Source organism: Onychostruthus taczanowskii, unplaced genomic scaffold, assembly GCF_017590055.1.
Source record: "Onychostruthus taczanowskii isolate IOZ18803 unplaced genomic scaffold, ASM1759005v1 scaffold23, whole genome shotgun sequence".
NCBI classification, from domain to species: domain Eukaryota; kingdom Metazoa; phylum Chordata; class Aves; order Passeriformes; family Passeridae; genus Onychostruthus; species Onychostruthus taczanowskii.
The window spans coordinates 10,637,896-10,664,685 of record NW_024499573.1 but is presented as its reverse complement, the minus strand read 5'-3'; the positions used below and the strand labels follow the sequence as shown (position 1 = coordinate 10,664,685).

Genomic DNA, 26,790 nt, shown 5'->3' with positions numbered 1-26,790 from the left:
TGAGACACACAGCTTCTTCTTCACCCACATTGCAGCTTGGATCCAAGAGGGAGAGGCACACTTATTTTTTGCCTATTTCTCTGATCTGAGTTGTCCCCTCTGGACAGAAATCAAGAGAAATGCTGCAACAAACTCACAGGGATCCTGGATGCTGAGGGAGGCAGCTCAGCTCTGCTGCCATGGCAGTACCTTGGCACAAGGAAGCCCTGCCCAAACACAGCAGTCAGTTGTGTCCATATATGATGCAATAATTCACTAAAGCACTATAGCTAAACCACACTTTAGCCCTTCATATTTGCTGCGCAAATTGATGTATGCATTAGGAGCTTGAATTAACAACTTGGGTTTAGGAACATCTGTTTGAACATTACTTTCTTTATTTCACACATTGCTCAGAATTTTCTGTTTCACTATACAAGGTTTAGAAGAACTCACTCATTAAAACAAGAAACTTATTAAAACCATGTGCGTTTTATGCCCGCGGAAGAAAGAAACATTGCCTAAGCACATTGTGCATAAACAATATCCCTTGCTGGTAAAACGGTGGAAGTGACAAACAGAAAAAATTATCAGAGTTTAAGCTGCAATTAGTCCATGCATAAAGGAGGATCAATACAACAATTTGTAACTATCAAAAGCTGGAGCCTTTAAAAGCCAGCTGGCTTGGCAGAAACCTTCCCGCAGTGGCTGTATGTCAATATAAGGATTATTTTCAAGCACCCTTAGTTGTTTTTCTCTAACATGATAAGCAGTGGACTCTAATATCCTGAGGCTTTCTCTTCAGATATCTGGGTAGGACTTGGAGAGCCACACCAGAGACCGCACTAAACAAGCCTTTCAAGTTTGCACAGTCTGGCATGTTTTGAGGAGTCTAACTGCCCTGTAGCTGCATATCCTGCATGCAGATGATGACTTGAGGTTCTATATATCATTTTTGCCTTCCCTTGAAATGCATAATAATCATTCCAAAAAAGTGGGACACAGCTACCATAACTGGCCATATTATGAGTTGCAACTTGATGCTACCCAGGGATATATTTATAAAATGTGATAATGTGTGACACAGGAGCACTGCCAATAGCTTTCTGACTCTGAATCAGGATCAAGCCATATTGGAGCAAGTCCAGGGTAGTCCTCGGGTAGTTGAAGAATTACACAGGGAAATCAAACATTGATCCAGCTGGAGTTCAGGGTGAGCAATAATCTGTCTTCTGTGATTGTATCTGTTTTCTTGGCCTTACAGTCAAAAGAAAGAAATCTATTACTTAGGTCTCCATAAGATACAGAATTTTGCATTTTTTCTCATTTTAAAGAGTTTGATGAGTATATGTATGGCAAACCTTGAGAAAAACGAAATTCTGAGCAGGCAGCAGAGTACAGTGCATGGGTGATATATAGTTACCTCCTTTCCACCAAGTCTGTACAAACTCTATCCTCTGCCTGCCACAAGTAAGCACAAACTCTCTTGTCCTACAACTGAAAAACATACAGCTTCCAGGGAAATATTCCCTTAGTGAATGTCAAGGATTATCTTTTACTGTGTGTCTTAGAGTGATTTTATGATGTTTGTATCCCCAGTTGTCTGTTTTGCTTATGCTACATATTGAGTTTCATGCTTTTAAGATTAGATTGGAGAGCGAAAGGGTGGAGCAGGAAAAGCAGTGGAATATTTTTGCAGCTGTATTCAAAAACACAGAGATAAGAGCTTCAACTCTCTCTCTCTCAGTGCATGTTGTCTTCAGCACAGACAGCAGGAAAGAGCTCTCCTTTGCTTTTAGCTATTTTTTTTTTTTTTTTTTTAGCTAGCTGAGACAGAAGAGTTTCCCAGAATGTGGCTTTTCTTTTTCCTGGAACTGCTTGTCCCTGCTCTAGACTGAAAACCCAGAAAAAAAAGGGATCTCACGCCAGTGGCACAGCGGGGCCAGGGCGCAGCATTTCCAGCGCCGGAGGGACTGATAGGAGACTGAGCAAGCCGAGCTGCAGCCCACAGAAAAGACCCTCCCTCTGAACTTGCCATCTCTTCAGAACAATGAGAAGTTCCATTGTTTAATATTATTCATTTTCTCATGTTTGGGAATACTTTTTTAAATAAACAGTTTTTTCTACTTCTCCCATAGGAGATTTACCTCCCAAACCAGTTGCGGGCGGGGCCACTTCAATCTGCCTTCTTGAGGGACCCCTTTTGAAAGTTCCATCCCTAAATTCGCTCTAAACCAGTACAAAGACACTGTGCTGCTATTCTACTCCTGAAAATAAACATATGTGGCATAGAGCACATCTATCATCTCAAGATATTTTGTATTCCTCAGACAGCTCAGGTAACCTCTGTGTTTTTAGGATGCTTTCCAAACTCTTAGGAACTATCTTCCAGTACAGAGCAAGTACAACAGCCAAACTCAAAGACACATCTAAGTGACTAGATGATACCCACAGTAAAAATAAATAATTTTAAATCCAAATTTTTAATCTATCTGTTTGCTTGCCAGTTGACGTGGATTTTGGGTTTACTTATCTTTTTAAGAATCCTTTAGAGCTTGTTAAGTAATGACTTTTCTATAGCTGATGTCCAGTATGGTTGACAAACACTGGTATTCCGGACCCAGTAAAACAAACATTAAATTTTCTATCTAATAAAGTATGGTTGAAGCTTTATAAATCTAGTGCTGATAAACATAATATTTCTGAGATTTTCTGGTTAGAATATAGACTTCTTCCTTTTTTCAACTAAACAATGAACAGATAAAACTTAACAACCACTTTTCAAGAAATATTTGTGCAAACTGATGACGTTGCTCCATTTCAGAATGTAAAATAAAAAGGGTGAGTCAATTCAATTCAGTTAAATACTCATGATCTCACAGCATTCAGGTTGGCTCATTGGGTTTTAATTCTTCCAAGCATTGTAAACTTCTGAACAGCAGTAACTAGAATAAATTTCTGACTGCAATGATATTTGAATGTGATTGTTCTTGTAGTACAAGATCACAGATTAAAGATAAAATTATTGCAATCATCCTCTAAGAACATTTTTCCTTGATTAATTTAACCTGAATATATAAATTTTCGACTTCTTTATAATTTCTTATATTGTTAAATTCTAGTTACAAATTTCTTGAGCAACTCCAAATCCTTCTTCACTTTAAGTTAAAACATGTGGAAAAATGTTACAAGGAGATATGTAACATTTGTTATATGTATATTGTTGATATGTAAGTCAGCATATACCTAGAATTGTGAATACAAAAGAGTACTCAGGAACAGACACAACATTTTTTGTCCAATCTCTTCAACATAAAACATAATATGCCATGTTGCCAAAATTATGGGATACCCTAATCCTCAGAAATAATAATAAATACTTCCATTGCTGGGTTAGAGAAGCTCCTAAGATACACTGTCTTCCACATACTTAATATTTCATACTATTAGATATTCTTTAACCAGCCATTGCGAAAACCTCTAACTCACAGCTGACTGCAGAAAACACAGATGCGTGTCTATGGTGCCTAAAGGCAAATGGACAGGTTGTCTCTGGTAGCCTTGAGAGGTACGAGCCTTTCCCAGTTACATGAAGAACAAGACACTTACACTGGAATTCACCAGCTACTGAAACAAGGAAACCAATTGGCCTGTATGGGATGAACTGAATCCTGTCTCTTTCCTCTTGAACACTTTGCTCAGTCTCCTCGGATTCTCCCCAGTTTTGCTTAAGGTCACATCTGGTAACAGAGTCTAACACATCTAACTTGCTCTTCAATGCAGTTCTTCTTTGATTATGCACCTGAACTTGATTGATTACTGCTGAGTACATCTCCCTCATTTCACTGCCATTCCTTTTAATATAAAGAAATTTTATTTTTCTCTTTATATTAGAATGTAAGATTTATCAAGATAATTTCACTGACAGTGATTCTCCAAAATAATTACTCTATTTTTGGAGTTTATCATTTATAGACCATTACTAGTTCGCTTAGATCATATAGATAGATTGCTGTTTACATAAATGATTTATAAATGCAACTTCTTTATACTATCAAATGCCATCAAAAAAACTTTTTCCTTTTTTTCTTCTATATTCTCTCTAATGTGTGTTATTTCATTTTTAAGTAAATGTTGTAAGAAAATAAAAAGGCTTATATTATTCAGTTACAGAGGTATTAAAACCAATCTATTTCCCCTCACATCTGTCCTGATGGCTTGCAGAACAGCTGTATTACCAAACAGGTCATAAATCAACAAGTGAGGAAAATTAGAAATTTGTACAAACATCTAATTTGATTTGATAGATTTAAGAAGAGATTTTAAATTTAAATATTCAAGTTAGGAAGCTTTCCAAGGCATTGTTTTCCTCAAAACATGTGTCAGGCCTTCTTCCTGTTAATAAAGGTAAGGGTATCAGAAGGGCTTAAAAATGCTACAGAACTGAAACTGTATTGTTTCTAACACAGACTAAAAGGTAAAAAAAACCCATAATTTCTTTGCATGCAGATACATTTTTGCTTGGAATGACAAGGGTTAATTTGTTCAGCCTCTTTGCTATAGCTTGAGTTTTTCACTTGATCATAGTAGAAAGGATATATCTGGATATCTGTACCTATCAGGAGATGCAAATCAATTTTCATTGAGTAAAAGTAAATGAGAGTAAATCCTTTATCACTTTCCCTAACATATTAATTATTAAAATACCTTATGAATTAGACCTTGTTTCTCAAAACAGAATTGACCTCAGTCAAGTTCTGCATCATGAATTTTGCATGTGGAGCATATATATTGCTCAATTAATCAGTACTTAAGATCTGTACATAAGCAAAAGCACAGCTATAAATTGAACTTGCTTTTAGGTTCTACATTCTAATTTCACACCAATAATTTTCTTAATCACTGATTTTAATCACATGGATTCGTGGTGCACCTCAGAATCACAGCAGCTCCAAGCTCTGCTTGCTGAGCCTGCTTACATTATGGCCTTACATTACTTAAATCCATTAAGAGTGATTCAGATCACTCTGCAATTTTGGTTTCTTGTACAGCCACCTGGATTAATTCCATTAAAATAATTAGCATGCCAAAGCAGAATTAATTTGAAATCATTCCCTGTTAATTCCCAATAATAAGTTAACACTGGTAACAACTCTTTACTTTATTTAACGTAAAGGCTCAAGAAATTGGACATCAGGATTCTTTGTTACAAGTGGTGTGCCCTAGTTCCCAATGCATTTCCAAACCAAGTCAGACGCCTGTGAAACTATGACAAAAGTACATGAAAAGAATTTTGAATTGAATTTTATGAATTCATGTCTATGTTTCTTTAAGCTTTAGCCATGTTTTCAAACATTTCTCTGTACTACCAAGATTTCTAAAAAATTTACATAGAATTATGACATGCAATGTAGGTATGACACAAAAAAACATCACAGATCTTAAGAAAACTCCAGCAGACATTCCCCCTGCCACTCCCACTTCTGCAACTGAAAGCTGTATCTATTTTTTTAACACAGTACAGATTAGTAAAACTAGATTTGCTACCAGAGTGAGTCCTAGCAAGGTCAGCAGCATTCTGCCCTTCCCAACTCATTGTTAATCTTATTTATTCATATCTGATCTTTCATCTGCTATTATCTCACATTATAGTTAGACAGTTTTTCGACCCTATCAGAATAGGGTACCAGTGGCATCCTCTGATACTAAGTGTTTCTGACAGTAAGAAGTTCTAAATTATGAGCTGCCTATAAGAACTCATAACTTGCAAAAAAATGCAAGACATGACCAATTTAAACTATTTTTAAAAGGTTTTTTTTTTTGCTCTATAGGTAGCTGTAGACTTGAGAGGAGGAATTTTAAAAACCTGAGTGAGGAGTATAGCACCAGTACATTTTAAGGGGGACATTTAGTTCTATTGTGCTTAATGCCTCAAAAAACGTCAAAACTTATCAGCCTGAAAGCGCACAATTTTAAAGCTTCTGTTTTAATGATAAATAATGATTTGAGAATGCAAATTTTGTACTCTGTAAAAGAATAGAGAGGTGTCAGCTTTCTTGAAGAAAACATTTAAAACAGTCTGAGCTGAATATTAAGCCAAGAGAGTTTTGCATAGATTGATGTCTTAGCAACTTCAAAAGATAGCAGAAGAAGATTAATTTTTTAAACAGCTGATTCCACAATAATGATTCTCTAGAGGGTTCAAAATTCTCTATGAAAAATCTCATTCTTCTGGAGTTTCTTTAAATGTTCTGTATAGATGTTATCTTCTCAAAAAAATATATTACAATGTAGAATGATCATTAATTTTTATTTTAGTTGACACCTTATTTTGAATTCGCCTGCTAGCTTCTGTTCTTTTATTCTCATTCTCTGGTATTATTCTGCCCTTTCAGGATGAATTTTTTTGATAATCCCTTTTTAAATGGGGTTAATGCTGCAGTGTGTCTCTGTGTGTTCAGCCAAAATTAATCTTTCCTCAAAGGCATTAAATTAACATATCTAAAAAACAAATAACAGCAAGGGTTTCTCGTCCACTCAGACTATGAAATTAGTTCCGGAAGAATAAAGTAAAACATTGTAAAGCGGGGTTAGGTGATAGTATTTTTCTTTCTTTCAAGTCCCAAAAATGTTATAGAATCACAGCAAGACTGAGGTGGGCAGGGAGCTTTGGAAATCACCTAGTTCAACCCCTCTTCTTAGAGCAGGCTCAGCTAGAGGAGGCTGCCTATGTCCAGCCAGGTTTTGAGTGTCTCCAAGGATGGAGATTCCACACCTTTTTTTAAGCAGCCTGTTCCAGTCTTATTGTAGATTTGTCACAAAATGTGAGAAAGCAACATATTTGCTGTACTTTGTCCAGAGAAAATAAAAGAAAGGGTTACACACTCAGAATATATTTCAAGTATTTTCTTCACTAGCAGAGGGAAGTGATGTGGCAGTGACCACCTGAAGAAGCAGACAACATTTACCTATGTATTGATGGCAGAGGAGAGCCACTCTATAGCCACACCTATGCTCTACTCCATTCTCTAATACCCCTGCTTGCATAAAAAAAAAAGTCAAATTACCAAATATCCCTATTACTCCCCAGGAAAAATAGCCCACCAAAACACGTAAGCTGTCTCTCTTCAAGTATGTGAGTAGAGGTCAAGTGCTGCCCTTACCTTTGTAAGTTTAAAACTCACATTGTTATATCTGTAAATACATTTTGCTACAGAGTTACATATATTTTTAAAAGTTCTAAATTTTGTAAATGTAAATATGAATACAAATATATGACTAAAAGTAGGCAAAAAACAGCTACCCTGCACTGCCTATGAAGAGAGAGCTTGGGAGGAGAGAGAAACACACACAAGAGAGTTGGTGGGAAGAAAGAGAGTTTTATTCCCATCCAAGAAATAGCACTGTATCCATGCTGTAATTCTTTGCCTGGAAGGAAGTACAAAGATAAATCTTTTTCTTAAAATCAAAACAAAACCACCTTTGAAACACTTCCATCCATTGCAAATGCATGTTCAAGTCCTGTTCCTGTTAACTGATGAGCGCTTATGTTGAATTCAACAGAACACTTCTCATGAAGCACTCAGCACCTGCCAGAGTAAAAGCTCTTACAAAACACCTGCTTGTTTTGTAGACAGAATAATGAAGTTAAATAGAATGAGAACACTAGAGTAATGTGATGGAAGAGCACATTGAATCACGCCACAATTACACTATTGTGCTTATCACCATTTATAAATCCAATTAACAGAAAAACTCTTCTCTTTACAAAACTTTAAATACGAAACATCAGTTTTGCATAAATATCTCATTTGGATACAAAAAGCGATAGCAAAAATCTTTCAAATGTGGCAACTTGTTAAAAGAGTATCTTAAATTACAATATTCACTCTTTGCCTAGGAAAAAGATAAATAGGACCAAGAAACTTTAAAAAGTCAATCAAAGAATATATTCATTGACCAAAGAAACAGATGGGCTGGTTATGGTCTACTAAAAGTAACCATCAAGAACCCAAGGTACTAAGTATAATCTACCGCAAAACACTGCTTTTCTATTTTCATTTGAAAACACTTTAGATGTACACAGTAATAATCTGTACTAGTTACATGTTAAAAGTTTATTTTCCTACTAAATTAAATTAATTTTAAAATGCTCATTATAAATGAAAATTGAGTCTAGAGACCATACTTTCCTAGCTCTCCTGTGAAAATCACAGGCAAACAGGAATCACACTCAGCAGTAACTCACATCTTAAGTGCAAATAAATTTCTTTATTTCTATTACCAATCAAGTTCTCTCCGATTTAAAATCATTATGAACTATGAGATTTTCTCCATTTAGCATACAAGTGAAAGAATGTTTAAGCAGAAACAAATGTCTTATCAATCACATAATTTCAATGTGCACTGGTGGTTATGATCACCCTTCAATCATGAAGGTGTCATGGAGTATTACACAGATGAATCCCTCAGGGAAGCAAATCTTCATAATTTTTAAATTAAAATAAACTAAGTAAACAAAAATAAATGCTCTTCAAAGAGATTTCTTGCAATCAAAAGCAAATCAGTTACTCCAATAAACAGGAAAAAGTGTGTTTTCTCACCCTTGCAAATGCCCTCCATAAGACAGAGAGAGGTCCTTCAGAATATAGATCACACTTTGTGAGGTACAAACCATGAATTTGAATGTGTCAGCATATTAACTGGACTTGAACCTTCTCACTACTACATGAATGAAGAGGGATATACTGAATTGAGGTGAGAAGTTGGTTTAATATGCATAAGGGTAGGATCATCTGGAGAAATTAATACTGATGAAAAGGAAAAAAATGCCTGTCTCAAAAATGCCAGTTACTTCTTGATATATATATATATATTATTTTTTTTTACTGTGAATATGATTATATATTGTAATTGACTACTTAGAGAGAATTCTGGAGGATTTTCCACCTCTGTAGCTATTTAAAATGGGCATGGACCTATACAACCTGATTATGCTGATCCTGAACTAGGCAGAGCGGTATAGTAGGTGGAAGTCTTTGACAGCTTCAGATGAGCTGTGCTCCTGTAATTGCTAGGGTAGAAAAATGGTATCTTGAATGGCTAAGAAAGCCAGGGTTTTCCTTTCATTTATCAGTTAACTTTTAATATAAGATATTATTACTGATTGAGGCTAGGATGCACATCAAAAGTGATGTACATCACATCACACAGCATTACTCTTTACTCCCAGCACAGGAAGTTTTGTAGCCTGTGTAAAATATTCACCTCTGTCAGACACAGCAGTAGTGCTGCCCTGAAGAAAAAGAATTGTGGATTAATAGGAAAAGGCAAAGTCCTTAAGACCATCTTCTTATGCCTCTGAATGCAAGACTCAGAAAATAAAATGTTTGGGCATATAACCCACCCAAACAATTGGCACACTGCTACGTAATGTGGACTAGCCTAGTACGGGGAATATTAAACATATCCCATAGAACAGGAAGTTAACCTCAAATAAATGTTACTTTTTCTTCCTGCTTTTTTCCCCCTCTCTTTCAGTAAATCACTGTTTCAAAATCAAATACATTTTTCTTAGTGTCCAGAATACTTTCATCTCCGTTTATTTCCGTACTTAGAGTCAGCAACAGAAATCGTGACAGGTATTGATGAAATATAATTATCTAGGGAGTGAAAGCTTCCATATAAAAATGTACAGCTTATTTTATTATGCTAAACTTTCATGCTCACCAAATGAAAATAGATCACTTTGTGCTTTAACAACACAGACCCAGAACAGAAACACATCTACTGGAAATGTAGGTAATTATCACTGCAAACCTTACAATATGCTGCCTACCTTTTTCATCATCACAATATGTCCCATTTTCCAGCAACATTCTATGTTCCAGGTGTTCTTTAAAATCACTAAAGAATCATTTAGACTTTTAACTTTATATTCCTGGAGGCAGGGATTCCCTTTTCATTAAAATTGCATAGGAAGAAAAAACTGTGAACTATAACCAACATTTGTATCAACCAAGTGATCTGGTGTATTACCTAAAGCAAAAAAAGCTTCCATTCAGAAGTTAAATTGAAAATGACCTTGTGCTTTTTTCAAAACTGCTTGCAGCTGAGATCATTGGAATAAATTGTGATAGAGAGTGCTTCTCTGCATAGTTAGAAGGCATGTGTAGTACATGAATTACCACCAAGTAAGGAAAAAATCCCAACCAAAACAGAGCAAAGTACATCATTCCATTTCTTTGTAAAATAATGGCAAATATTGCCTATAATAGTTATGACTTCTAATGAAACAATTTAGGGTTTTGGCAATATTATTTCACCATCAAGTATGTGCTATACATTTCAAATCTACATTCATCAATTAATCCCGTTTGTTATTGACCTCTTCTGTTAACAGCATAAGCACCTGTAACTACATTTCCCCAGCAGCAGATCCCAGCTCCACAGAATATTATGTAGTGTTGTTTAAAAATAGATATTGTACTTGAGTTAAAGCTCATTAAAATACCGAGTCAAAAACAAATGAAAAAGAAGTTGGAACTGTTAGTGAGTGTTCTAATTGAAATTTGAATATGTAAAGTAAGTAATTACATCATCTGCTTATGTAGGAAATTATTAATTAATTTTAGAAGGACATTTTCAAAAGGGTATTTTTAAAATTCTTTCTCTTGCAAACACATAAGCAACCACTGTCAAATGATTTTTACTCTGGCAGTAAGATTGTATGAGTCCTCAATTTGTTTCCATAATAGCAGCTTTTCACTGGAATATTTTGATCGACAGATTCATATTTTTAACATCTGCCTCTTTTGGGAGCAGCTTAATGTTAGCATGAAAAATGTTAAGATGAAAAATACACTGGAGGTTTCAGAGCAGGTGGAAAAACTCACAGTTCTGATTAAATGAGAACTGCTTCTAATCCTGTTTTCCACTGTGCCTTGAAGTATCCTATATAAAGAATAAAACACCACTTGTCACTTATGGAACATTTAAAGAAGAGAGGGGCAAAAAAAGAGTACTTGTAACTTACCGTTAAAATTTACTGCCCGGATATAGCTAAGCAGTTCTTTACCATCAGTTGTGCTCATCCTTGGGCACAGACCAATATATCCAGGACAGAGATCTTTATGCATGTTGTGCAGGGCATAGGCCATGGAATATACTGCATCAATGACAAACTGAACTTTTCCTTCTTGTTCATAGGCTGAATCTCTCGCAATTCTTTCTAAGCCTGTGGAAGAAAGAGAAAAGAGTTTACTTCTATTGGTGTGTGCACAAGTGTGTACCTGCATGAGCACTTGCATGCAAAAATTCATGCTGGAATGTAAATAATTACAGCTGGATTGACAGGTAAAGTCAGGATTCGTCTATCCATCATCTAAATAAACAAGACAAGGAAAAATATGGCCATCTGGTTTTGCCTCTGATCATTGTACACTCTGCCATGTATGTAAACAGTATGTTGATTTCCGGGCTAGGAAAGAGGACAGAACCTTTCATTACAAGAAAAAGATATGTAGATATATGTATTTCTACAACCCAGTAGAAAAATTCTCTTTCCACCTTATTGATTTTCATCCAAGAGCTGTTTATTGTTATTTATAGGACAGTTCTAGAGCAGTCTGCTGTTCTGTTTTAGATAAATTTAAGGTTACCTTGATTTTTATCCCTGTCTATTGTTTGATAAACATTGTTTAAACATCTCAGGGAAAAAAGCTGAATGCTCGTCAAGTGATGTGACCATCTGCCTCCATAGTGAAAACTGCTTATTCTACGACATTTTCCTGTATTTACTAGTGAATAATGCTTCATCTTGAGAACCATGTACTCCGTGCTGTTTTCTACAGGGACATTTATCCTTTAGAGGGAGCACAGAACAAATCAATGCATCATACAGTTTTTATTCTGCAGGGTTGCCCAAATTCATCATCTATATCCAAGTACAAGGGAAGTTCTATCTTAATAGGTGATATTACTTTGTGGAATTGTTAAATAGAAAGATCAGAAAAATTATATTTTAAGTAAAGAATCGAAATGAAATCCCATGTCCTATATAGAAATTCACATGCTGATTTTAAAGGCTCAAATCTTCACTTTTCAGGGAAAAAGTAATTGGCAAATCTTGTTGTGAAATTTGCACTGCTGAAATCTACCGTGAAATTCCTCTTGCCTCAGTGAACAGAACACACCCCAAGGTTATCTATCAGGTTATCAACTCATTCAATTTGCAAATAATCCAATCATATTATTTAAGATTATATTGAAATGAGACAAAAGTTTATGCATAATTTAAAAAAAAAAAAAGCCAACACTCTCATCTTTTTTTTATTTTTTATATCTAAACAAAGGGTTTCATCAGTTCAAGGTATCAATTTTGCTGAGTCCAAATTTATAAAACTACACTCTTTGTGCCTGAAAATATAATGGACACAAGACCTTTCTTTAGAAAAAGTATGCAAGCACCTATGACAAGGGAAAAAAGCCAGGTAGCCTACTCAGAAACCTTTCTTCTTCTATTTGTCTGCTGCACTTCAGTAACTCCATCTTGCACTATAGTAGTAACATATGAACAAATCTGTAATCTGACAAGCAGTAGTGGTTTGTGCTTTAAACACCCCTGAGCACTGGAAGCGATAGATAGCCTTGAAAAATCATGGTGTGCTGTTATTTCTCCACAGGGATTAGTAAAAAAAACATAAGATCACTATTTCTTGAAAATCAAAAAACCATTTGAAGAGCTAGGCAGAGACCATTTTTGTGATTTGTACAAGTAGCTTTGCAGACACTTTTTAAGACATGTTCTCTAATGAATGACAAATAATTAATGAATAATGCAACTGTACTGCACATACATAAACACGAAAAATCTTTCCTTGAACATGCTGAAAATTACACAATTAGTTGCAGTGCATTGCCCAGACATAAAAGAGGACATGAAGGATGGAAAACATGAAGCTTAATTAGTTTACAAATTTACTGACTTATTTCATTTGGGAACTACCTTCCAACAGCAAATGATGGGTAGAGCTCATGCTCTCCACTTTAATTGCTGCTGCCTTGTTAAGACTCTGGGACAAGAGAAGGACAGAGTTTACAGAACTGCTGCAGGAACAGAGCAGTCAGTAACCTGGATGCACTCCCAGAGCTTCCACATTCTCTAAATAAGATGGTCAGAACAGGAGGAGTTAAAAGGAGATCCACTTTTTATTGCCAAGATAAATATAATTCCCATCACATAAATGGATATATGTATATGCTGAGGGGTGGGGACTTGGTGAAAAAAAGAGCGGAAATATTTTCTGTAATACATTCTAAGTCACAAAACACTAAATGTTGCAAACGCTTAAGAAAGTATATTGTACTAAGTGATACAGATTTTAAAAGAGAAAAAAAAGTTTTATTCTTCCCTATGTTATATTGTACTTTAAATATATATAAAGCATTTTTGCATAAATTTCTTCCATGGCATGAAATTTTACCTTCACTCTTCACATATAAGCTACTACAAATTAATTTATCACATAAATTATAAAGGAAAAAACTAATTCATTGGGATTTAATGTGTTTCTATACATACAAAGGGATAAGGACCATCACAGAATTACAATATTTAAATCAGTGAAACCCAGAAGGCAATAGACAAGAAGAGTCTCTGTGCTTTGCATAACTAAAAATCACAGAAAAAAAAAAAAGCTCTGTCTTCTTTACTTTTATTTTCATTTTCTCTTTCTGGAATTCTCAAACATCTAAACTAACAATTTATAAGGATGACAAGAACTCATCAACTTAAATTATGCTGTACTTCTCTGAATAGATGTTTATGTATAGCAACAAAATTATGCATATTGTCTAAACCATAAATATGGTCAGCTCCTACAGATAAAATATTAATTGATTGGAAGACATGGTTATAATTTTTCTTCAGACTTGTATGCCAAGTAATAATTGTTTATTTATAGCTTGACTCTGCTCCACAAGGCATGTTTCTACACACATTGGTGACTTGAAGGAACATAAAAATTTGTACCAATAAAATAAATGTTTTAATGCTTCCTTAATGATCACTTCAATTTCTCATCCTACAGTTTTTCCTCTGGAAAATTGCTTAAGCTGTGTCATTATCAAAAAGAGTGAGAAGATACTCCCAGTTCTCAAACCCGCAGCTGGCAGACCCATGGTCTGACAGCGTCAAGAACTGAGATGAGAACTGGGCTCACCAGTTCCTGACCATCTCTTCCTGATCTCCAAAACAACAGAAATCCAGGGAAATGTGCTGTGGTGTTTTCCAGCAGGTCCTCCAAACCAGCTGTTGAAAAGTGCAGACCTGACATCAGCAGGATGTCAAGATTTTCTCCAACCAATGAAGAAAATGTGTAGACATAAGTACTAATGCTATCATCTTGGGCTTGAGAAGATCTAGGAGAGCAATGACTAGCCCAGGAAATGTCAGCTGCTCCTGCATCAATCCACTGGAAACCTCCTTTGGGAACAAGCCAAAGGAATGATCCCATAAATGCTGTAAATGTGAAAGAGTTGCTACAGGTACTCTTGCAGGTCCTGAGCAAGAGTGACAAGTTGGACTGTTGCTGGAGGTATTGCCTCCATACCTGCACTTCATTTCCCCTTTTCAACCTGTATTTCTTATGCTGCAGAAATAAAAGTGTATCCTGCTCAGGATGGTGTAACTCAGCTATTGCAGAGAAAGATAAGGAGCATAACAGTAGGAAGGTGAAACATGGATTAACTGGATAGGGATGTGACTGGGGCTACTTGTCTGAGGGGGAAGAAGGTGAAGCAGGTGGTATTGTCAATTCCATGGGTGTGAATTGGGAATCAAGAGATTTCAGGGAACATAATCAAGATAAATTAGGCCTTACAAAAATAAACTAAAATAAACTAATAAACTTAATAAAGATTAATGCAAGATAACCAAGGTAATGAATTCATACACAGGTGATGATATCACCTATGAGAGAGGAACAAGTATCTTAAACAATCAAAAGTTAAGTTGCTGATCTCACCAGAACAGCAATAATCTGGTAGGTGATAAATGTTGCATAATTCATCCAAGTTCTAGAAAACTTCTTCTTAATGACAATCTTAAAGCACATGTTGAAAGAATTTCTGTACACATATAAGTCCATGACAATAGGAAAACTTCACAGCCAAGTTCCTAGTAATTTTTCTCTTGAGAACATAAAAAAATCTAAATAAAGCAAGTGGATATACCTGTCTTGTAACTTGTGACATAGAGGAAAAACAATACCTTTTCTTTTACAGCTCCATTTTTGAAAATTACTAGTTCTCCTAACATTTCAGAGCAATCCCATTCCTTCTGTCTCACAAATCTGCTTCCATTTAGTATTATTGAAAGCAATTTATGTAAATGCAGCCTACATTATCTCTCCTGATTATTTTGATATTTTTTAGATTCCATTCCCTATATCTAGTAAAAATCTTAATTTATGTTACTTGAAAACAAAAGGCTGAAGTCAAGGATCTTGCATACAACAGCTGCTTAGAGCATCAAACTGGAACAATGTTGTGATGGTGCAGGGTTTGAGAAAGGTTTTGGGCACTAGAGAGCTTTGGGACACAGGAGAAGGGCTGCATAGTTTAGAAGAGTAGAGACAGCTGGTATGAGGATGCAGTGTGAGTAGGAACAGTATCCTACTAAATAAAATATTAGACTGGAATGTCTTGTCCTTCATCCAGTGAGAACCATTTGCTTAGCAGTGACAAGGAGGGCCAAGAATCTCCTAACTGTGGATTTGTCACAAGCAAGGACAGACCTTTATCTAGAGCCTGTATTCCCCCCTCCTGTTCACAATCCCACCAACTCTTTTGTGACTTTGTCCCTTCTCATAAGTTTTGGGAAACAAATGTTTTATGGACTGTGTTTTGAACAAGAGGAGAAATCTTCCTGGGATAATGGTGGGGGAACAAGTAATGTGGAAGAGGGGAGAAAAAAATGCAATGGTCTTAGAATGTTTTCTCATGAACAGCTTTTATTCCATTTGCCTCTCTTTACCTGCCTTTTTTATATATGCTTGTGCAGAAAGACAGTTGGAGCATCTCTGCAACAATTGAGGTATTTTTCCAAACTTCTGTTTTTACAAGTCTGGATTTTGGATATCTGGTAATATATTTTTATTTCATAGTTGCAATTTTTTTTTTTTTTGTACTTACTGCTAAATTATTTATCCCCATTACTTGGCTCTCAAAACAGTGTTACTTAAGCTGCACTTGGAAGCAAAGAAAGTCAAAGACTTGAATTGTGTTCAATTGATTTTTTCTGTGGGCCAATCCCAATCACAACTAAAACACAGCAATTTGTAAGTGGTCTCCCACTCTTCAGCTCAGGCATGATGATCTTCTATTTGTCAGAATTGGTCGGAACTCCCCACCTTTGCAACAAGAGTTTTTTCCACAGAAAGCTGGCATCTGTATCTAAGCCATTTCAGCAGGCTCAGCAGGAAGCACCAGGAGCATATGTTGCTCCTATTGAAGTCTTCCTGACTATTCAGCTGTTTTCCTCACACATTATGGAGTTTGATCTCTCTGAACAAATAATGCAGATCATCATCTTCTGTTACTGAAACTTAAGGGCAATGATATATGTTTATGGTGGGGAGCTGAGTTTTCTAATAGCTATATGGTAACAGTGATGCATGAGTTAGTTTGCAGAGAGCATCATAAAACCTGAGGCTTCTCTGTAATAGTGTGGTGTCAGTTTAGGAAGCAATTCAGAGAGTAAGCCAAGGATTATATCAATTTTCTCAGCCATTCCAAAAAGAAAATTGAGAATGCAGAAGCAGAGACAGTGAAATGAAGCAGTTTAACTGTCTGCTGTTCTTCAGCAACTGATGGATGTGGATTTGTGATTTAGTGAATTGTCCCTAGATGTAATTTTTTGGGAGTTATGCCTCTTTACACTGACTCACAAAAACCCCAACAATACGAAATAAAATAAAAAAACCTACAAGACAACAGACCAATTGGAAAAAGTCTGAGAAAAAAACTTTTCAATCTCTACAATTATATAGATATTTAAAAGAATTTCCTATTCAGAAACTTCACATATTTTAAACACTTTTTAAATACAAAATAGCAAAAAAAATATTTCACATTAAGTGAATATGGTCCAACAATTTTCATTTTAAAATCACCATAAATGAAAAACTAACTTTTCTTTTTGCTTCATCCTGTAACTGAAGCATTTAAAAAATTCTTGGCCTCCCCATAAACATTTTTCATTGGAAATATCATAATCTTTTTCCTGACTTTCACAGTAAATCAGACACATGTTTTAGAAAAACACTTTTAGCAACCACACAGTAATATATACCAAAGTGGAATTAAAGCACTATCATAGTTATATTGGAGTGTTTTGCTCCTATTACTATATGCGACATTTACTAGTGTTTTCTCTTAGGAAAGCAAACTAAGGTTGCTAAAATAAGATTCTCAACTTTCTCATTGATGTACTTTAAGAGAGTCTCTAACAACAGTTTGAATGTTATTATCAGAGTGAAAAAATTTCCTTATCCTAATTAGCCCCTTAATATTGCTTAATTATAGCTTCTTGAAACAGTGTACAGAGTTGGGGAACACAGGCACTCAGAATTCTCACACATTTAAAAACAAGTCTGTTACATCTAGCAGCAACCATGTTGCTGCTCTGTAAATTATCTTGCTGAGCCAAGATTTGCTATGATGACAATGTTTAGCTAAACACTAATGTCTGCATTAAAATAAGGATACACCAAAGGATATGCTGTCTCCTTAGACAACCACACCAAGAACCACACCATGCATTTAGAAGAAAATGCGTATAAAAAATACAGTGGAAAAAGCAATATTCTTTTCAGGCACATGACTAGTCAGTGTCTATGGAATTGCCCAAGTTGGAACATAATATTAAGAACTGAGCTTGATACTGGGCATAACATTTTCAAAAATTGTATTTCCTTGCTATAAACAGATTGTGGCTTGGAAACTACAAAAGTAGAGATGTGGTTCACTGGTTCACTTTCTGACCACCATGTGTCTGACAACCTGAGAGCAGAAAACACCTGCAGAAAAAGACACCTTGGAAGTTTAAATTAAAGGGAGAAAGACCATTTCATTACTAAGCAAGGATGCAGAGTAATAAATAAATCTGACATCACAATAGGTTTCACTAGATTTTGTCCAGCTTTCAAGCCAGAGAGCAAACCACAGCCAACTTTTGCAAACATTTCTGTATAATATTTGCATGTATTCTGAGAGTTCCCTAAATATTTACATGGCCATTTAAATATCACTCATTCCCCTCTTGCTTCTTCTGTTTTTATTTTAGGAAAGACAGTGAAATCAGAGGTGTATCAGTTTTGCTAGACTCATACTTCTGCATATTTCGTACCATATATCATTAAGAAATATTCGTCATCCACTGTCTCTTTCATTCCTCTATGCTTCTCACTTTAGTACACAACAACTGTTAGGCAGTTGTTTCTATCTTATTATAGTATCACAGTTTTTAAAACCCTCTAATCATATCTATTTTTCTTTACTTGTAAAAGTAAAAATTGAATGCACAAGGTCAAGATGTCACATTTAAGATTTTATTGTACATATATCCGTATATAGTAACACATGAAATTATGTTTCAAATCTAAACTGATGAGTTTTACCATTAACACTCCTTAAATTCTAAGCAAAAATAAGGAATTTCAACCTCAAAATTTGTCAGCTTGGTTTGTAAATATGAAATGTTGCTTTACTGATTTTTCACCAAATCAAAACAGTATAGGAAAAATGTTTTAAATATAAAAATATATGCATTTTTCATAATTAAACCATGTCAAAAGTTTTCATTTTGTTATTTCTGAACAAAATAACACAAATATAAAGGAAAAAACTTAGTGTTTGCTAACATGAAGATCTAAGGACTACCTTAGTGAAAACATTTTCAATGTTGTTCAAACTTTAAGTGCTGTATTTCTCCCTCAGAATACTGCCAGTATTAGTGATAGCATGACTTAGGCAACCAAGCATTTTGCTGAATTTCCCAATTTCTAACACAAACTACCCTGGGAATTTCTAACTATGGAAGAAATTGCTAATGTAACTAGTCCAGGCACATAGGTTAAAATAACTGGTGCCATTTTAAAACCCCACAGGCTGCAAGCAATTCTATACAGACTTCAGTGTATAACTCCAAAGCCTACAGCAAAGGCTATCAGCAACAGTAAAGATTCAGTACAACTAACTGAATTTATTCATTTTCTGCTAGCATTTAAACTCAGAGGACCTTGAGCACACACCACAGTATGTATAAAAACCCTTTCTTCTCTTTCTTCTCCTTATTGACCATGAGAGCTTTCAAATATAAGGTTCATACAAGCAAGCAACTGAAGGGACTTTTGTCCTCAGGAGTATTATTTTTATTTATAAACTTGATTGACACCATGCTTAAGAAAGGACTTCCTTCCAATTAGAAAGCACTTTTTGGAAGTATAGTCAGAAAAATAAGTATCCAAGCACATCACTTCCTGAAGCATTTGTGGCCACTATTTTTTAAGAGTCTATTTCGAGACTAAAGATTAAAGCTGCATCAAGGCTTCACCAAAAATATTGCAACATCTAAACTAATCATATTAACTACTACTAAAGAGAGGTTCAAGCAATTTTCTTTGGTTTCATGAGAAACTCCAAAAGAGCAGAACAATGCAGGTTGCAAACTGTAGTCAGCTGTTTGTCAAAGCAGCATATTGAGAGGTTTATGTGCCCTTTTCATCAGCTATAGATACTGTAGAAATTCAAGGCCCCTTCAGTTGGAGCTCCTTCAATCAAAGGAGTTTTATGTAAAAGTCCCTTTACTGACATCAGAGTGCTAGGCTGAATTATCATGAAGGTAATGTGGGCTGGATGCCTGCTCTGGCTTGGCTTGAAGTCTGCAAGGTAAGGGACAGCAACATCCTAACAGGGCCATTTCTGCAATGAATATTTGATAGCTTTTTGATGCAGAGAATTTAAATATAGATTTGGAATGTACTGTGAATTCCCACTCAGACTAAGTGTCTTGATGTCATGATTCACATGAAGTACTGAATAACTTTGGTCTCTCCTGGAAGGGAGCTTTCATCAGCTCTGTGTATTTGCAGTTGGTTGCTGAGGTAGGATGCATCTCATACAGCTTTAGCAATGTAACAGTTAACTGTGAAACCTAAAGAAAAGTTTTTTATTTCAAAGAAAACACTTACCCTCTCCAAAAAGAAGCATTTAGGAAAATAAGTTGAAGTGCTCCCCTGAAAAGACTTTCTTGTGTAACTAGCTTAAACTACATAGTTAACTAGTAGAGAACTAGTGCAAGATAAATATGTATGCTAGTTTAAAACAGCATCTCACATACTACCTACTGTTTAATCAGCTGCTGTGAGAATAAGAAAAAATTAAGTTGTTCTATTTTCTTACAGTTGTTGCAAGGACTGACAACAGCTATATGTCACAACTGAATTAATTCACAGGGCTCCATGTTACTGCTAAGCAGACAAGTATGTAAAAAAATTTCAAAACAAATGTAATAAAAACCAATTTAAAATGAAAATAAGTTTTCATTTTAAATGGATGAAAAATAAATAAATATAATAATGAATCTTAAAATAATTTAACTCTAAATTGCTGCTGGGTTTCAGAGTATCAAACTTCCAAGAGGAGATTTTTAGAGCTAGACAAGATAGGAGTATTCATGACAGAATTTTTATGTGAGAAAAGAGTGGGTTTTTTACAGGAAGGAGTAGTGGAAGAATTTTTTCAACTGCAACCGAAAAAGGAAAGCAATGAAACCATACTTTTCACAGCAAAGGAACAACTATGAATTTAAGTATGTAAAAGATCCAATAGTAACATTTTTCAATATTAAGAGCTGAAGAAACTGTTGCACTAGCTTTTGCATTTTCCCTATCCACTGTCTCTTCCTTCTCTGTCCCATTTTAATGAACCCATCACACTGCAAGAAATAGTGTATGGTGAGGAAAAGAAATAGTAGATTTTACTTTGCATAGCCAGTAGGAAATATGTTGCATGGTTATAGAAAATTAAATACTTTTATTTTGTTTCATATTTTTCTGTAGGACAAAAAATAATTTTTGACAGTCAAAATGGAAAACAACGGGTTCAAGAACTTTGGATTGCTATAGGCTAGAATTTTGTCATGTATTACTGTCAAAGGAAACCTATGTTATTTACTGGAGATGGTGAAACATAATTTTCTTCTACAAGCTGTGTAGACAACTGCTGAAATTCATGATTTTCCACAGGTGAAAATCTGTAATTTCTTCACTAGTCTAATTAAAGGTGTTTTTGCAGAACCTGATAAAAATAAAAGCACCATCAATTAGAACTAAGCAGCTAGTTAATGAACTGCTTGATGACAGGAACAGGACATGGACGATTGCCTTCTGGAAGAGAATTTCAGTCTAAAACTGGAAGACAGTTTACCCAGTACTCTTTGCACAGTCTAGAAGACAGCTACTTCTTTAATCACAAACTAATTAGAACTGATTGGCTTCATTGCTAAAATTGCTAAATTAGGGACATTATAGAGGCCTGTTCCTTGAGCAGGTTGGCTGTACACACTCCATTGGCAGCACTCTCACAGCTGCACATGTCCCATCCTCACTGGGCCAAAACAGTGACAGTAAGTAATGCAAAGAAAAGTTCCTTTATGGGCAGTCCTGTCCCTTTTGGGTAGAAAGAATCAATTTGCTCTACTTGCTCCCCCTGTGTGAATCAGGACAATTATCTACAAATAGCTGAAGAGAGGGTCAAGAGGCTTGTCTGGAGATGGTGTTTTGGAGTTGTAGGGAAATAGATATGCTGTCAGGGCTTTTGCAGCAAATCTGAGCATTACCTTGGCTGAGACACGCTAAATTAGATGGTGCTGAACAAGATATCTGTGACTAAGCAACAAACAACCCCCAGAAAAGCTCCCCACAGTACACTTTAGGCATCTAATTTAAAAAGTAGTCAAAAACGTGTTTAGCCACATAAACACCTTCAAAACTCAATACTCTACCAAAATATCTCCAGTATACATTTCACAAAACTAAAACCAAAGCCATCTTGAGAATCTGGGGGACTTTACCCTCTGCCAAGGGCCATCAAGAATTCATGGTACAAACAAGTTTAATTCCTCACAGGGAATGAATTCAACAAAAAAATCCGAGTCCACCAAATTTACACTTGGCTTAGCATCTGATTGATACTCATCTTCTGCTTAAAAATGCTAGTGATTAAGCACGTTCTCATCAATCAAATCTCTCCTTTTTAGGTACTAGTACAATAATAATAATAGTATTAATAATAGTAACAACAACAATAGCAACTATAATAATATGCAAAGTACTGCTAAAGCACAGTCTTTCTCTTGATAGGAAGTACACACATTGCTGTATTTTGCATATCTAAATCAGCAAGTCCCCTAGTATGAACAGCTGTCAGCACAATAAGGCTTCAGTTTCACAATTCAGACTACAATCTTTTAACAGTATTCTAAGACTGCCGGCAGTATGTACCCCAAAAAAGCAGATCTTCAATCAGGTGTGCATGTCACTGTAATACTGAGACAGTGAGAACCTGCTTGGTTTTCATGCACTTGAAAGTCAGATGAGAAGGACAGGAATTTTTAGTATTCTGCTATTATAATTTTAAAAAAACGACCACCCATAATAACCATTACATTGTCATAAGCTTATTTTAGGAACCCAAGGCTGGCCAACAGCTCAACCCAAGGCTGAGCTTGAACAAAACTAAAATGTTTCTATCTAGTTTCTTAAAATATATTTTTTCAGTTATGGATTTACATTTGAAGAAATCCAAGCTCCTCTGCAGAATGCTAGAATCTTGTGCCATTCATGTTCCAATTTACTAAGTGCAGTTTGAACTCATTTTACCAAGGCTATTTAATTTCTCCTTATTCTTATAACTTGTATCATAACCTTTAGTGTGCAGGCTGATGGGAAAATTCTCCAAATCGTTTAGGTTTTTCACCAGTACATTAGATGTGTAAATGTGTTTTTAGCCCTTCTACATAAGAAATACATCAATAAACTGGAGGAAGTTCAGCAGACAGCCATCACGATGTTCACCGGGATGAATTACATGCCCTGTGAGGAAAGGATGAAGGATAAGGCTTTGGCCAGCCTAAAGAAAAAATGGTGGGTCAAGTCCCTCAAAGAGCAGATCCAAACAAGGACATGAACCAATACTCTCCACTATTTTGTACAATGCAGGACATTATGGGCAGAGTGTGAAACAGGAGCTTTAAACTGGTGAAAGCTTTTTCCCGATAAGGTAGCTCAGACCACAGAATGGGCTTCCCATAGAAGATATTCAGTTTCTCCTGATCCTCAAAGATTTTCAAAATCTGAATGGATAAAGTCCTAACTTAGCCAGATCCAACCTCATGCTGACTCTGTGTTGTGGCTTAAGCCTGGATGGAAATGAGCATCCTGTTTTGAGCATGAGTTGGACTATAGACCTCCAGAAGATCTTTCCAACCTGAAATATCTTATGACCCACTATTAAGATGCCACTGCACCAGAAATGTCTTAGCCAATGCTACTGAACAATCTCAAGTGCCTGTGTGCATAAGCATATCTACAGGTACACACACTCTTGCAGATAAGCATATGGAAATCCACAAATTACGGAGTTCTAGGGACTTTTGTTGATTACTCTCTCAGTCCTTAGGTGATTAAGAACAGTTCAAAGTGAAGAGAAAACCAGGTGAATTCACATTTAAAAATTATTGTTATATTTGACCTCACCAGGCAAGGTATCTGCATATTTAAGGATGTGTTACATAGATTGGGGTACACTACATCTAGCTTTGCTAGTTTGGATGCCTTTTATTGTGACTACCACACCACTCAATACAATAATTATATGACTGACTTTGATGTTCACTCACTCCCATGAGCCTGGAATTCTGTGACAGAGGAAAAAAAAATTTACTGATGGAAAGTGGTGGTGAGAACTCCGGTCTCTTTTTAAATACATTTCAAACATTTTCATCAGTAGAAAGCTCACTAACTGTCACCCCAGTGGATACCAAAGTTTCAGAGAGAAACAAGCCAGAAGGTACTTTAGTAAGATCCTTTTTAAGCCATCCTAATGATCAGCAAGTGACTTGTTTCATGACTGAAAGTATTCACAGCTCTTGGCATTGACCTCTTCTGCTGGCCTAAATCACCTCAGTTCCAATGGAAGTCAAATGAGAAAGGATGATTTATGGTCCCTCCACACTTGTCTCAAAATCTGGCATAATTTGAGAATGTCAGAGAAATAAAGAATTTTTTTTTTTTTAAGAAAAATTGCACTATTTTCTGTTAGGGTACATTTATTGCTTCCTTACAGAAGAATGCCTCTGATGGTCTCTTAATTTAATCAAAGAGATGACACCTGAAGTGATAGAAATTCAAACGCAACCTAGATCATGTAGCTCAAGGAAGCTGTAGCCAACCTTTCATTTTAACATTCTCCAGTCTCATGGGTACATGCACAGTTACACTAAGTTAATTAGTTAGTAATATATACTAGCTGATACATAATTCACAAGATGACCATAATTTCAAGGAATGTAAACAATATTTTGAAATTTATGTTTCCCAAAAGCCATGTTAAAACCTAAATTAGAGCTGATAACGGTCAAAAAAGATTAAAAGAAAGGGATGGGAGTGAAACCCAGTAATACAGTAATTACCATTCAGGATAGAGAGAATCTTTTTTTCTGGCAGTAATCAGTATGTAATTATGGCCCCACAAAAAAGGCAACACCTAAACAAACAGATAGAAAGTGCTGTTGCCCTTGCTCTATGCTATAAATTTGTGCTCTCTTCAGGCTTTTTATCTTCAGGCTTTTTATCTTCAGGCTTATATTGCCCTTATGGAATTGGAAATCTGTATTTCTTAGGCTGCAGCTCTTCATCAGTGACACAAGCCAGAGGTAATGCTATGGTGAAACCAGTTTGCTAAAAAAAAGCACCTTGGAGAATGACAATAAATAAAATTATTTAATTATTTATTTATTTTAAATAAGGCAAGACATGAAGACAGAGTGATTCCATACTGTGCATGAGAAATTATTAAATAGAAAACAAAAAAAAAATTTTTTTACAAAATTCAATTACAAACATGCATCACAGCTTCTTAAGATGAAAAAGGCATCCAGTTATCTTTATTATGATTTCAACCTCTTAATGCCTTGACTTAGAGAAAAACTTGCCACACAAAGAGAGACAGGAACTTTATAAGTAGGTCCTTCTAAGTAAGAGAACATTTTCAGAATTCTATTTTCTCCAATGATTTATAGATATTCTTTGTTAGGACACTGAAGGAAAACAAATGAAATCTTACTGTAATTCCAGTGATGCCATTCCACATCCATCATCAGTGGAAAACTTGGCCAATAATATTTGCAGAAAACAGTGATAGTTGAACGATTATTTGTTTTTTTCAAGTGAATAAACCTATTGATTTATTTTATTGATATATTTATTAGTTATCATCAGTATTTATTGTACAAATAAAATCAAACAAAATGTACTCTACACACAGAGCATTAAAACTAGTTATTTTGGATGTAGTCAGCTTTCTTACACATTTTTCCACCACTGTAAAAAAAACATTCCTAGAAATGCAAAGATATAAAGATAAAAATGGCACTATCATCTATGATAGACTGATTCCTTCTCAAAAAGATGAAAATTAAATGTACATTTTATATATGCATATAAACTGAGTGAATAATATATACTGATTATTTGTTTACTTTTTCTCTTTTTCTTGCCTGGAAGGAGTAGATTTTTTAAGCTTTTTTTAAGCTTCAGTCTTTGAACAATATCTTTGCTATGCACTTTTTGGTGTAAATTATTTCATAAAACAGATTATCCAACAATAAATTTCTCACAAATAAAAAAAATCAGCTTTGCATATGTAGTGGCAGAATCTGACCTGTATTTATTTTACATTATTTGAGGTTTCTGGAAGTAATTATTGGGATGTTATTTGCTCATAAACAATGAAAGTAAAGCTGGCTGAGACAAGAACGATGACAAGAACTGTGAGTAAGGAAGAGTCAGCTCATACTCAAAACACATGTGTGCCAGCATGACATGGAAAACGTATGTGAGTGTCAGGCTGTGCATAAATTATACAATTGCCATTACAAAATTACTAAACAGGCCTGGCATTGTACTGAACAAGGTGCTTGCATTTAATCAGTGCAGGAGACCAGACATCAGTGACAGAATGTTTGCTGCTTTTGAAGAAAAATGTTTGAATACCTGTGACATGTGATATGCCAGTGTGAAAAGCTAGTTCAAGACAACCAAGCAAAACCAAAATACTCTTTACTTTTGCCTACTGTATAGGCAAAAAAAGCAATTTTTGCTGCCTCTTTTACTAGAGAAAGCCAGAAAGAGAAGGTTAGAAATCTTGTAGAGCTCTGAAACAATAACCTTGTTTCTAACACTGTCCATAACAGACGAAAGGATGGAAGCAGCATTTGCCATAATCGCAAATGACTTCACACATTTGTCAGCTGAAGCCACTCTTTCTATAACTCTCAGCTTGGCTCTCCAGGCTGCTTATCTGTGGAGGCATGGACAAGTCTCCAAACAACCTTGATTTTTCCTAGCTCATATTTGGTGCTATCTTGCCCTTGCTTCCTTTAGAAAGTTTGCAGGCAGAAATGCATAAAATCTTTTGGGAGGGCTACATAACTAAGGCAGCTAAATAGGAGCAATGGGAGCACTGTAG

The 26,790-nt window shown here is 35.5% G+C and overlaps 1 protein-coding gene across 2 annotated transcripts in view; it reads right to left on the bottom strand.

Annotated features, from left to right (window-relative positions):
- The window catches only part of GRM8 (glutamate metabotropic receptor 8), a 306,092-nt gene that overhangs the window by 110,891 nt on the left and 168,411 nt on the right, over positions 1-26,790 (bottom strand). For both annotated transcript variants that reach the window (XM_041405382.1, XM_041405383.1), the window contains exon 6: positions 11,015-11,215. In XM_041405382.1, coding sequence (XP_041261316.1) covers positions 11,015-11,215 — 201 coding nt within the window. The remainder of the gene's footprint in view (positions 1-11,014; positions 11,216-26,790) is intronic.